Source organism: Pieris rapae, chromosome Z (assembly GCF_905147795.1).
Source record: "Pieris rapae chromosome Z, ilPieRapa1.1, whole genome shotgun sequence".
Taxonomy (NCBI): Eukaryota; Metazoa; Arthropoda; class Insecta; order Lepidoptera; family Pieridae; genus Pieris; species Pieris rapae.
The window spans coordinates 4,167,801-4,179,928 of NC_059534.1; the positions used below are offsets into that span (position 1 = coordinate 4,167,801).

At 30.9% G+C, this 12,128-nt stretch overlaps 3 protein-coding genes across 4 annotated transcripts; 1 reads left to right on the forward strand and 2 right to left on the reverse strand.

Moving 5' to 3' along the window:
* Positions 1–375: 375 nt before the first annotated feature.
* Positions 376–7,719, reverse strand: LOC111000100 (polypeptide N-acetylgalactosaminyltransferase 35A). 2 transcript variants are annotated; one of them, XM_022269444.2, is made up of 11 exons: positions 7,396–7,719; positions 6,882–7,151; positions 6,490–6,625; positions 5,828–6,260; positions 5,071–5,311; positions 4,320–4,465; positions 3,581–3,733; positions 2,592–2,809; positions 2,137–2,266; positions 1,324–1,458; positions 376–814 (listed from the first exon to the last, which is right to left on the reverse strand). In XM_022269444.2, exons 1-11 carry the CDS (start codon positions 7,490–7,492, stop codon positions 683–685), a joined length of 2,091 nt encoding a protein of 696 aa, XP_022125136.2. In that variant the 5' UTR covers positions 7,493–7,719; the 3' UTR covers positions 376–682. The 2 variants fall into 2 exon arrangements, with proteins under 2 accessions (XP_022125136.2, XP_022125137.2); XM_022269445.2 differs by lacking the exon at positions 6,882–7,151.
* An 848-nt stretch (positions 7,720–8,567) lies between these two features.
* LOC111000086 lies at positions 8,568–12,038 on the forward strand. Its single transcript, XM_022269427.2, has 5 exons — positions 8,568–8,692; positions 10,602–10,854; positions 10,996–11,106; positions 11,369–11,500; positions 11,910–12,038. The coding sequence occupies exons 2-5, from the start codon at positions 10,603–10,605 to the stop codon at positions 11,991–11,993; spliced, it is 579 nt and encodes a 192-aa protein (XP_022125119.2). The 5' UTR covers positions 8,568–8,692; position 10,602; the 3' UTR covers positions 11,994–12,038.
* On the reverse strand, positions 9,489–10,578 carry LOC111000087. Its single transcript, XM_022269428.2, has one exon. It carries the CDS (start codon positions 9,996–9,998, stop codon positions 9,489–9,491), a length of 510 nt encoding a protein of 169 aa, XP_022125120.1. The 5' UTR covers positions 9,999–10,578.
* Positions 12,039–12,128: the final 90 nt, after the last annotated feature.

Genomic DNA, 12,128 nt, shown 5'->3' on the forward strand with positions numbered 1-12,128 from the left:
TCGCATGTGCATATTTCTATAGTACTGTTTTAGTTTAATAAAAAATATTTTATAACATGAAATCTCCCTAATTCAATTAAAACACTTCTGTAAAATCTTTACGATGAAATAATAAGTTAAAATAGTTTCGGTTTTAAATTATTTTAAAGCAAAGATTTGGTTTAAGAAATATTTTTAATCGATTATTTTAAAGCAAGTAATCAATCTGGACCACAGTTTTTTGCCGGTCTTCGGAAGGATGAGAAGCTGGTATTTCCCATAAAATTGATTCATTACATTTTCCAATTAAGACCTGGAGGCAACCTATTAGAATTTATGAAATAATAAAATAAAAAAAATAAAATAATCAATTAGCGCTACATCCCTATATGGCCTCAGATTGCAACGTTTCCTTGATGTATCATTAAAAAAGTCTTTAAAAAAGCTAGTTTAAGAACGGTTTTTAGTTTTTAGACTTTCTTGATTTTAATTAATGACTCATTGCAATAGTTCATTTGTTGCAAAACATAATAATATATTATAATAAAAAAAATATATGAAATTAATCTAGGCCCAAAACTAAAATACTTAATTTGAAATTCACATGAGATTCATATATTACAGTAGAACAATTACAATACAACAGAATTTGAATTGCAAAATGTTAATTAATCACTATTTCTAAAACTAAAAGTATCAAAGTTTACGATCTGATAAAATCCCATTGATTTTTCGATTCGTTGTTGCAAATCACCATCAAAATAGGTTCATTCCGGTAGGCGCGATCAACTCCCAAACACATTCCAGCTGCTGCATTGTATATTGGGCTCCCAGCCTAGAAAACGTAAGTATAAGGAAACAGGGATAATGGTAATTAATTTTGGAGGCTATTTATTATACATTAACCCACACATAAACATATCTTAACCAAATGTAATGGGAAAACCTACTTCCTTAGTGATTCTTTTTTTTAGGTTCTTTGAAACAAATTCTTTCAAGTTGTTACGTTTTGTTGTAGGGCTAAGAAATTTTAAAGGCATGTTAACGCTAAAAATTATTGACATAATTTCCGTTTGTTGAATATCGATAAACACCAGTGATTAATAGTTATTATAAATTATTACTATATGTTTGATAGATATTTTGCATGGAATTGATGGATTTATTTGTTCCGAGTTTGGCTGCTGCCAAGAAGGAGAAATACAGATGACAGCCGGCTCCATCGAATTTTAAGACGTTGTTACGTCATAAAAACTTAGGTAACATTTGAAAAAATAATCTTTCAACGATATCGTTCCATCTAAAAAATCGCTAATAATTGAATAAGTAAGTAATTTTACTCACCGAGCCCTTATGCTTCCACTCCTGTGTACTTCCCAGCTCATGACACTTTCCAAGTAGTGGTGATACATTATTAACAGCATCGAGACACAGTGTTCGTGCTAGAACTAGTTCACTTCGATCCGTTTCAAACCAAACCTAAAAATTGCGTAAACAATTTAACGAATTAAAAATTAACCTATAAATCTGCAAACTCAACTTGCATTTATTAGTATTATCGTGAAATTGCAAAATAATAAAAAGTAGTGGAATGTGTATAAACTCTGATTTTTATTCTGTAAAACAAAAGTGTTGCTACTAAAAAGTGGTCAAATTAGACTCATAAATAATATATGAATAAAAAATAAAATGCGATGTATTTTTAATGTTTTTCCTATGAAAAGCTATATCTAAATATTGACTTACTCATGTGACCTAATACAAAATAACATATATTTCAATAACACAGTGTATCGAATTAAACTTTAAGGTTTCGAAACTTAATTTTTTTTATCTTTACTCAGTTTTTACTGTTTATGATGAAAAGGGATATAATTATTATCGCTATAAATCCATCCCTAGCCTGAAATACAGATACCCTTTTAACAAATTATAGGACCCAAAGTACCGGTATATTACATAAAAAGTAGAGGGTATGTCAGAAAGAAGTTTGATCACCTTGCCAATTAGATACGTTCACACCATATAGAAATATTGTAAAAAGAAAGGAAAATTAATCAAAACCATTCAGGGTTCCAAGCTAAATAACATATATAAATAACTGCGTAGATTATTAGCTTTATTACTCCGTTTTACTAATATAAACCACATAATTACCTGATTAAGACTCCTAATACAGTTCACTAGTACTAGCCCACTACCTTTAGTCTTGATGTCTTTTGCGCTTTGTATACAAAGGCTCGTGTTCTTTAATCGTATTTGATAGGAATCAGTGTAATTCCGTTTTCTGAAACATATTTATTTTTATTACTTATGCATTTAATTAACTTTTTCCAGTAACCTTTTCGGTTTTTTTTGTAATCCTATATTACTAGAACTAATATATTATAAATGGTCCAGTGAATAGGCTATCTCGCTCTTACAAATTGATTCCTAATATTGATGAAAATATTGATATATTTTACAAGAATTTACTAACTTATCGTAACTTAAACAATCATGCTCTTTATGAGGTTTTAGTTTTTATTTATTATTTGTTATTTTTGCGGTTGCTTGTTAAGTTTCTAGCTCTATGTGACTTATTGCAGAAATAAAAGAATGTAATGTCATACCTAGAATGCCACGGCTGAAATTTGTTCTTGTCTGGATCATTGAGGGCTTGAATCCTTTTCTTAGCTATTGTATCTTCCCCAGCCTCCAGTTCTGGGTAAACATTCTCAAGATACCACTTAAAGGACTTGCAGTTTAGTTCCTGCCGAAGTTTTTGACGTTCAGAAATATCACCTATGGAGACGTGAGCAGCCGCCGGGTTGTGTTCTATAACTTTATTCTGAAAATATAATAGAATACTTGTCAATTGAAAAATAAATATATTATTACTGAAAAATAAATAAATTACTTAAAAAATAAATATTTGTATCTCAAAGGACTGAACTATTTTTTAAATCTTAAAAGGCCGGCAACGCACTCGCAAGCCCTCTGGCATTGAGGGTGTCCATGGGCGGCGGTATCACTTAACATCAGGTGAGCCTCCTGCCCGTTTGCCCCCTGTTCTATAAAAAAATATATATATATATATATATATAATCAATTGTAAGAGGAATAGCAAAGCCATCGTCTCTAATAAGGGATTCGAGACTTCTTTATAATATTTTTAGGCATATTTAGGTAAATTAAATATATGTATTTATCTGATATTTTGTGTTATAATCTGAAATAATAATTATAATCTAAATTCCTAAAAAAATTGGTTGCCTGTAAAGTCGGTATACGGGCGAAAGTTTTACGTGACAACGACTTTGAGTGGTAAAATAATTTTAATGTGAATATTCATTCGTATAGTAGGAAGAAGGATGAATCACTTTTAATGTCTGTCTCTCTCGCTCTTAGGCGGGCTAACCATGCCCGAGTGGAAGGGACGCGTGCCTCTCACTCGCTCTCATTGTGAGCGCATAACGTGAGCGGAGCGTAACGCAGTTTCTTGAAGTGTCACCCGGCAAACCAATTTATAAGACGTTGTCACGTCAAAATAATTACATCTTTTATTTTATTTACTTTTTTCTTTTTTTTTCAACTGCTAATAAATAAATAAAGTGCTTACAACGTATTCGTCCATCCACACACGCGCCATTCGCATAGAATTATGTAGCATGAAGTCCTCTTTATTACCAAGGCCATATGGCCTGCGTTTCCTGAACACGTGACCCACACGACTACAAGGTATTAATTCCAATTTACCACCACACATCCATATCTAAAAATACAAAAATCTTAAATTTATAAATTAAAACAGCTTTAAAAAAATTATAGAACCATAATTTAAAATAATAGAAAATAATAATAAAACCAACTAAAAACAAAAAATCTAATCTCACGGACGGATATGAATAGCGATGGAATACTAAACAGAAATACAATAATGACAAAATTTACAATTGAGCAGGATAGGATATTGTTAAGAAATGTTGATTCAGAAGAGTTTTAAAAGATGCTAGGGAGGTTACCCATGGTATAAAGTCGGGCAGCCTATTACACAACTTAATAGCGGAAATCCGAAATGAGTTGCGAGTTGGTATTTCGTCCTATTAGAGGAGCGTAATACGTGTTAATTGCGTAGGTTAAATAATTTATTAATCTACTGGCGGGTTTTGTATCCACAACCTCTGAATCGAGTGTTATAGTGTAGACTCATGTTTTATCCAGATTGACAGCTTCCAGAAGGTCAAAAGTTTCCGGTGACCTTAAGGAGCGACCTCACTTCTTTGAGAGTCCTGTTCGTTGAAGCCTCAGCCACACATTCAGCCCCTGCATCAAGACTATCTGTCGCTTATTTAACTTACCCTAAATGAGATTTCCAAATTTTCTCCACCCCATAGGTTCATTCCAGAATCATATTTACCAATTTTATTGAAATATTCCCTATATATAGCGAAGAGACCACCGGCTATAGTCGGCGACTTAATTGGTTTAACAAAATCTGCATCATCTGTAAATCACAAAAACATATCATAAATACACACAATGATGATATCAAAACAAGTCATACAAGTATAATTGTACTATGAAATATGTTGGATTTAAATAATTTGTAAGAAAATAATTTGCTAACTACTATTAAGAACACTCATGGATATTGGCGTGTGTTAATCTATGTTTATTATATAGAGATGTCATAATGACACCAACTAGTCCTCATCAAAAAGTAGGAAATAAATATTCATCATTTTATACTCAATATATCTGTGGCTAATATGGTAACAAAAAAAAAATGATTTATGAAACATAGACAGTGTAAACTCTATACAGCCACGCTGTAGGACTGCTCTTTTTAGATAGAGACTTGACCTTATATGGAAACATTACACTGTATGGACAAGTTAAACCAACCAACGTCAAGTAATTTAACAATTTAGGAAATTATAAGTCACATGTAGCTTTTTATATATAACAGAGGGCAAATGGACAAGAAGCTCAACTCAAGTAAAACTAAGGAAATGATATTGACACTCACAAAAGTTTAGGAGTTTACTGAATATAATATATTATCAGTTGACTCTCTAGTTAAGAAAATGGCACGGAGTATTGATTTACCTTTAAGTAGACTTTTAGGTACATTGTCCCATTTATAATGCAGACCCCAATTAAAGCCACCACGAACTAAAGGACTTGCAGTATAATCAAATGTGTCTGCATTAATTACATCAATCATTGGAGCTACAACATTTGAAGAATAGCGTGTCTCAACTCCGTCCACTCCCTGGGATATTTGTGACAGCAACGGAGGTAGCCAATTCTCATTCACCTCAATATGGGAATCCAAGAATATAAGTACCTAAAATGAAACAGGCAAAAATTGGTAAAGTAATTGAATGGATCACATTAAATGACACACGCAAGCAAGGTAAAAAGAAATATATTTTAAAAATTTGCAAAAAATCAGGCAAAAGGCCTGCCTGTTTATCTAATTTTTATTAGTTACCAAAAATAACTAATAACATTTGTCATCAATAATGCATAATTAATTTATGAAACATACAAACAAAAAATTATTACTGGCCACTAATATTTTTAATATTTTAATGCATGTCTGGGCTTTCTTCTCAGTAATTAGTTATTACACTTCTAGCCTTTAGATGAGCTATATATTATTAATCAGCGAATAAGAAGCCAGTGTTAATGGAACACTGGCACAGGGACCCAACATTAAAAAATTTATTTTAATTATCAATGTTTTAATTTTTAATTATTATTATTATTAGTATGTAGGTTAAGAAAATTGTAATTACGTTAAATTGATTGATTGATTTTTTAACATTGATAAGGAGAAAATTACGTTAAAGTTACTTACCTCTCCTACACTATTATCTGCTCCATACAACCTTGCTCGTATCAACCCTTCTCTCTTACTAGTTTTCAATAGTCTAATATTTAACCCACTCTTAGACAATTTTGCTGCTTGACGGTCTGTAGTCTTTTTTAACTCCCCATTATCATCATTAATGTAATCAACAATATTTTCACCATCTATATTGTTAGTTTCAATCATTTCTTCCTCTTTTCTCATTCTATTATTCAACTTATCAACTGCTGCTTGAACATTGGTATGCAAATTTTCTATGTCACTAAAGTCATCAATCAATACAATTTCTTTTAAGTATTTTTGTTCTGTACGATCTAATATAGAATGTATGGACCTCATGAGAGTCTCAAAATGCTCATTGTAAAAGCAAATTATTATTGATGCCTTAGGAAGCCTCTCTGGATATTGCATCGATTTACACCTGTAATTATTTTGTTAAAAGTTTGAAATAAAATGTCATTATATTCCATAAGATCAATATACTAATTGTTGATTTTAAATACAGAAGTTAAATGTATAAGGAACTACAAGCAAGCATTAGCTTTGATAAATAATATTTATTCTATTACACAAAAAAGTGTGGATCTGTCACAAAAATATATTTTGACAGCTTAAATTAAAATAAAACACACACAACAAGTGAAACTTACAGTTTATGTCTTGTATCTGGTAACTGTCTATGATTTCCGATTCTTTGAGAGATGAGTGTATTAAATGCATGTAAATTATACCCTTTTTCTCTTATTCTTACATCTTCCGCATTGCGAATTAACCCATTTTGATTTTCTGTAAGTCAATTAAGTAATATTGTTACATAATATTATAAAGCAACCTAATTTTATAAAACACTTTATACTTTAAACTAAAATTAAAAGTTATTTTAATTTAAATTTAAATTTTAGATATTTATCAAATTTTTTAATTCCTCAAAAGAATTGTGTTTAAGCATAACAAGCATTTAAGCTAATACTAAGTAAATATAATAAATCTTGTTTTACTTATATACTCATCAATCATTATTTATCTATTTAAATGTATTTACCTAGACTTTTATCCAATTTTAGGGGTTTGAGACCAAACTGCCGGGAAAACTTCTCTTTGAGCATTATTTTTCTCAAATATTCAGAATGATCTCTATTATTTTTCCACAGCCTACTTGAATCTTTAAAATTTGCTTTTAAGTTATCATACAAGAGATTCTTTCCTTCTAAATCAACAATAGACTTATCATTATTTTTCAATCTATATTTTTCTTCTGAGTTTACTAAATGATATTGTATTCTTTGTTCTGCATTTTGTATTTTATTAGAACCTAAAAATGCAGATATGTTATTGGTAAAATACAGTGTTATGTGCTATTAGGATGAAATAGAACTTGCTGTTATATTTTGTTTCTAAACTGTTGAATTAGTGAAACAATTAATATTTATTATGAAACTACAGCTAGTAACAGGAATTTCCATGAAAAAGAAAATGTATTTAAGTGTTAGCATACAATGACTATACATACCCCAATGTTAAAGCATACATATATTTTATATTTGTTCGAGACTTACCGCTCACACTGAGCAACCAGTAGAGGTACAACGAAACGCTCCAAGTTGCTGACGCTGCCAAGATGCCCCAGAGAAATATATTAACGGTTTTACCCATTTCTTGTACTTGGAGATCATTCAAAAGTAAATTATTGGTATCTCCAAAAATTAACTAATTTTTGCCACAACTGTATTCCTTCGCTTTGTGTTATAAACTTCCAAAAAAATTACATACTGTCTATTTACAAAGCAGCCTTCAAGAAACAAGTTTTAACGTTAAACGTTTACGTCTCAACTTTCAACAAGTGTGTGAACTGTGAAGTGATTAGTGAATGAATACTGAATACTGATAACTGATTACTGAATAGTGAATAGTAAGTAATGACAGTTACAGTGTGATTGACACTTGACCGATAGCATTGCGCTGTAAGTAAAATTTTTCATCACCTGCCACAGAGGAAAAATAATTCAGGCCCGATGTTAAGCCATTTAGTGGTTATTAGTATTTTGGGATCATTAGTTTATTTATAATGTTCAAGCAATAAAAATACATGAAATATTGAAGACGTTAATAATTTGAAGCTACAGCATGAAGGAAAATTTGAAAAGTCTAACAATAAATTAATGGCTTGTATAGTAGTGCTTAAGTATTATTAGTTATGGAACATGTTTCCTATTGGCGACCACCCTTGTAGCTATAAGGGTGCAATGGTAATAAAAGTATGCGTTCTATATAAAACACAATTTTTGGTAGGTTTTTAAATCGTATAAAAAAGAAGTATAGGGGTTTAAGTTATCTAACCAAAGTAAGGTTTATAAACGATGTAAGACATAATTACCTGGTAATAAGTTATTTTAAATTATTTTTTTTACTACTTATTCATATTAATAAAAAAATATGTAATGACATACAGTGTGCGTACCGTAAAAGTTATATATATACGTATGGATATAACTTTTAGTATAACTATTTGACCGTAAATCTAACTACATATTGATTTTTAAAATAAATAAATTACCAAACTGTTACATTGTGTTCATAGTGTAGCTACCTAAGCACCATAAACTATTTAATCAAAACATACCAATAAGCAAAGCCAAGAAATACCCTAATGACCCCTCATATTATTAAGCTTACGTGATGCGATGCAATACTTGGGAACCCTTATATCACATCGGTGCTAACTTCCAAGGCTCCATGACGTAACGTGTGAAAGTAGGTGAGTCTCGGCCCCTACTTGCCATCAGAAATTAGTTAGTAGTGAGTTACTTAATCACTGCGGACGTGAGTTTAAGCCAAAAAAAGTGTCTTCCAAAGGTGAGTCATTCTCTACATCTTTCTTAAGTTATATGAAAATACTACAAATAATACAAAATACTCAGAAAACTAACGAATAAAATTAATTTATCAATAACCGTTTTTGTGAAGAAACCAGTAAACTACTGTGAAACAAAATATATTAAAATGTGTTAGAATCTTTGGGAAACTATCTCTCCAACTATCGCGTAAAAAATATTATTTACTTTGGAATATCAAGCTTTGCGTTTGTGATTTCGTTGTTTTCAAAAAAGTTAGCGAGCTTCACTAAGGTATCACTCGTTAACTTACAAGCTTGATGCAACATTATTTAAAGTTTATGTACATTTAAAAGTAATCCTACACGGTGTGTATAAGGCTTAATCGCATTTCTATAATACATATAAAGATTTTTTGTGTAGTGCACTATTATGCTTTTACAATAAAGGTAAGCATCCTTGCGTGCCTTCTATACTTCGTAAAACAATTTTTTTCAGCCCAGGTCTATAGCGATTAGGATTCATTCTACTTTGGTATATATCTCATTGATTAATTAGGTCAATTATTACTAAAGTTAATTGCAATTAACTTTCATTATTATGATGGTAATATTATTTTTTTAGTTCATTAATTAATTTGTTTACAATTATAGTTATAGGCAAGTCACTTGTGTAACTTAGTCATTTATATGATTCTAAAATATATCTTTTACAATATCCAGCAAATATGATATCAAAAAAATCAATAACATAATAAGACTAATATAATGTCAATAAGTAAGGCTTAAAGATTCTATAATCTTTAATCTATAATTTATTTAAGTAATTTCCATGAGATAGGTATTTGTAACAAGCATAAAGTACACCCACATTTCTAGAAAAATAGTCAACAGCGTAAATAGAAATACTATTGAGGGAAACGACAATTTTTTTACAACACATAACGTATCCATAAAGAAACAAGACAGCGGAGCTGAGATACATAAAGTTATAACAATTACGTTCATTGCAAATATAATCCATACTGAAACTGCCAAGGGACCGGGATTACTGGAAGTAACTCCCAAAAACATAAGGGCACAACCGATAGTCAGGAGCAAAGACGTCAATCCAATTGTTAGAAGTACACATTTCTTCACTGTGTCATCTACTGGACCTTTAGAATGTTGGAAAAGAAACGCTGTTACCGCCTTCTCTATTAGACCGTATAGCACTATTCCAGTTAATCCAAGGCCTCCCATTCCCAACCCAACCAACGATATTAAATAAGTTGCATGTTTTGCCGGGAACATACCAAAACAGCGGGTCACTTCTGGCATATTTTCCATTCTGTGCTTTTGTAAAATTAGTGTGTTACATATTAATAATGCTCTGTCAATTCAACTAATAAATACATCATATTAGAAATATGTCATCTGACTTTTGCAAAAAGAGTATGGTAGCCGAAGTATTCAATCAATTAAATATTTATTGTAGCACTAATAGGAACTCAAGCGTCAAAACTCAAACGTTCTTGAGTTCAACTCAGACCCGCCAGTAATATAATTCAGTATGGATTACATTTGCAATGAACGTTATTGTTATAACTTTATGTAACTCTGCTCCGCTGTCTTGTTTCTTTATGGATATTATGTGTTGTAAAGAAATTGTCGTTTCCCTCAATAGTATTTCTGTTTATGCTGTTGACTATTTATAAGGGTGGTATGGTAAGACCATACCACCACACTTTAGTCACTAAATAATAAAATTTAGTATGAATACATCTTTTGTGTATTCATATTAAACATTATTATTTATTGGTTCGATGATTATGAATGACAGCCATTGGTGTTTCCAATTTCTACAAGATTTATAGTACTTTCATTTCTACAAGATTCGTCGTCAATAGTTATAGAATGTTAATACACGCTATAAACTCTATTTTTTTACAGAATGCATTCAATACTTTTGTTACTGTCGATACACACAATAGAGACGCTTGCTACTCCAGTAGATTATCCTATTAAAGTCGACCTTCCAGTATATGAAGATCCTGAAGCATTTAAAGGGCCGCCTGATGTTCATCTAGCTGAACCCCTATTACCCGAAAATCATCCTGGTGTTGACACGCTACACAATAATAAACCTAATTTAGTGGATCATAAACTAGGAGCGGCAAACGATATACTTCATTACAAAACGCGAGTAAGCTAATATTTTATATGTACTTTGCGGACCTTCTACATTTTCTCTATGAAATATTTAAAAAAAAAACAATTTTAACGATTATTACGATATAGACCAAAAGCAAGTTATTTAGAAACAAATACTTTCTTCAATTTCCAGTTGGGATATGGAACAAAAACTGAAAGTGCATTGCTGGAAACTGAAGGATTCGGAAGTAAAGTGCTTTCTGTTAACGAAGGCATTCAGCATGTTGCCGCTGGTATTTTACAGGTACCATAGGATAAAAATATTTTATTTCCATTGTCACAACAACTTCAAAAACAATAAAATTATTGTAAACAATTATGCGCCATAGTTTTGCAACCTTGCGTCAAAAGTTAGGCATACTTGACCCAAAAAGTATTTACACATATTATGAATTGCTTTATAAATAATATAAATAAAATTTCTTAAAATACATTACATATACCATAGTTTTTAATTACTTTATATCAATGACATATTTTTATAATAACTTTTATGCGTTTAATAGCCAAAGCCGATAGTGGATACAATACGAGAAGAAGAGAAGTACGGAAATACAGGTGATAAATTTTATAGCACTGGTCGAGCAATTGTCGGCGGTGCAGAGCGGATATCGAACTTCGTCAATTCATTGATTGCGGTGAGATTGAATATAGTTTATTGCGGACGTTATTTGATTGTAGGAGTTATCACATTTTCATAGCATTGTATTTATCGTCAAGTGAGGTTTAATTATAAAATTAGGTACTTCTCTAGACTTAACACTTATTAACACACGACAGAAAATAAAACCAGTGTAGTTGTATGACTCTATAATAAAAAATAAACTTTCTGGTATAAAGTAAATTAAGTAAAGTTTTCATCTTATTAAATTATTGAATATAGCCATTTACCTGTCTGGTAATCGCTTAGATTCTATCCTAGCGTAGATAACCCCTAGCTATGCCACTAATATTAAGCCACTATAAAACTAATGCCACTCGTATGTCAAACTTATTTCATAAATCTCGAATCTGATCCTTTTCATAGTTTGTTTATTATTTTTCCAGATACCAGGAACCCTCTTGAACACTATAACTCGATCGGCCTCTGAAAAACTGAACACATTTGGTGGAAAACTTGTTGGATTATAGATATAGATATTTGTAAGAATCTAATAAAAACATTTTGTATCTTTATTTATTATCTTACATACGTACACATTGCATTTCCTTCTATTATTTGTTTTCTTTTTAATCACTAGGGTTTCCTGAATAAGAGCGCTTGTA

Bases quoted from the DNA above. Each gene is read 5' to 3' on its own strand.
- LOC111000100 (XM_022269444.2), bottom strand. From the start codon at position 7,492: ATGGGTAAAACCGTTAATATATTTCTCTGGGGCATCTTGGCAGCGTCA. The intron at 7,152-7,395 runs GTAAGTCTCGAA...CTGCATTTTTAG, and splicing joins CTGGTTGCTCAGTGTGAGCG to GTTCTAATAAAATACAAAAT. The intron at 2,810-3,580 runs GTAAGCACTTTA...TTATATTTTCAG, and splicing joins TGTGGATGGACGAATACGTT to AATAAAGTTATAGAACACAA.
- LOC111000087 (XM_022269428.2), bottom strand. From the start codon at position 9,998: ATGGAAAATATGCCAGAAGTGACCCGCTGTTTTGGTATGTTCCCGGCA.
- LOC111000086 (XM_022269427.2), top strand. From the start codon at position 10,603: ATGCATTCAATACTTTTGTTACTGTCGATACACACAATAGAGACGCTT. The intron at 11,107-11,368 runs GTACCATAGGAT...TGCGTTTAATAG, and splicing joins TTGCCGCTGGTATTTTACAG to CCAAAGCCGATAGTGGATAC. The intron at 11,501-11,909 runs GTGAGATTGAAT...TTATTTTTCCAG, and splicing joins TCGTCAATTCATTGATTGCG to ATACCAGGAACCCTCTTGAA.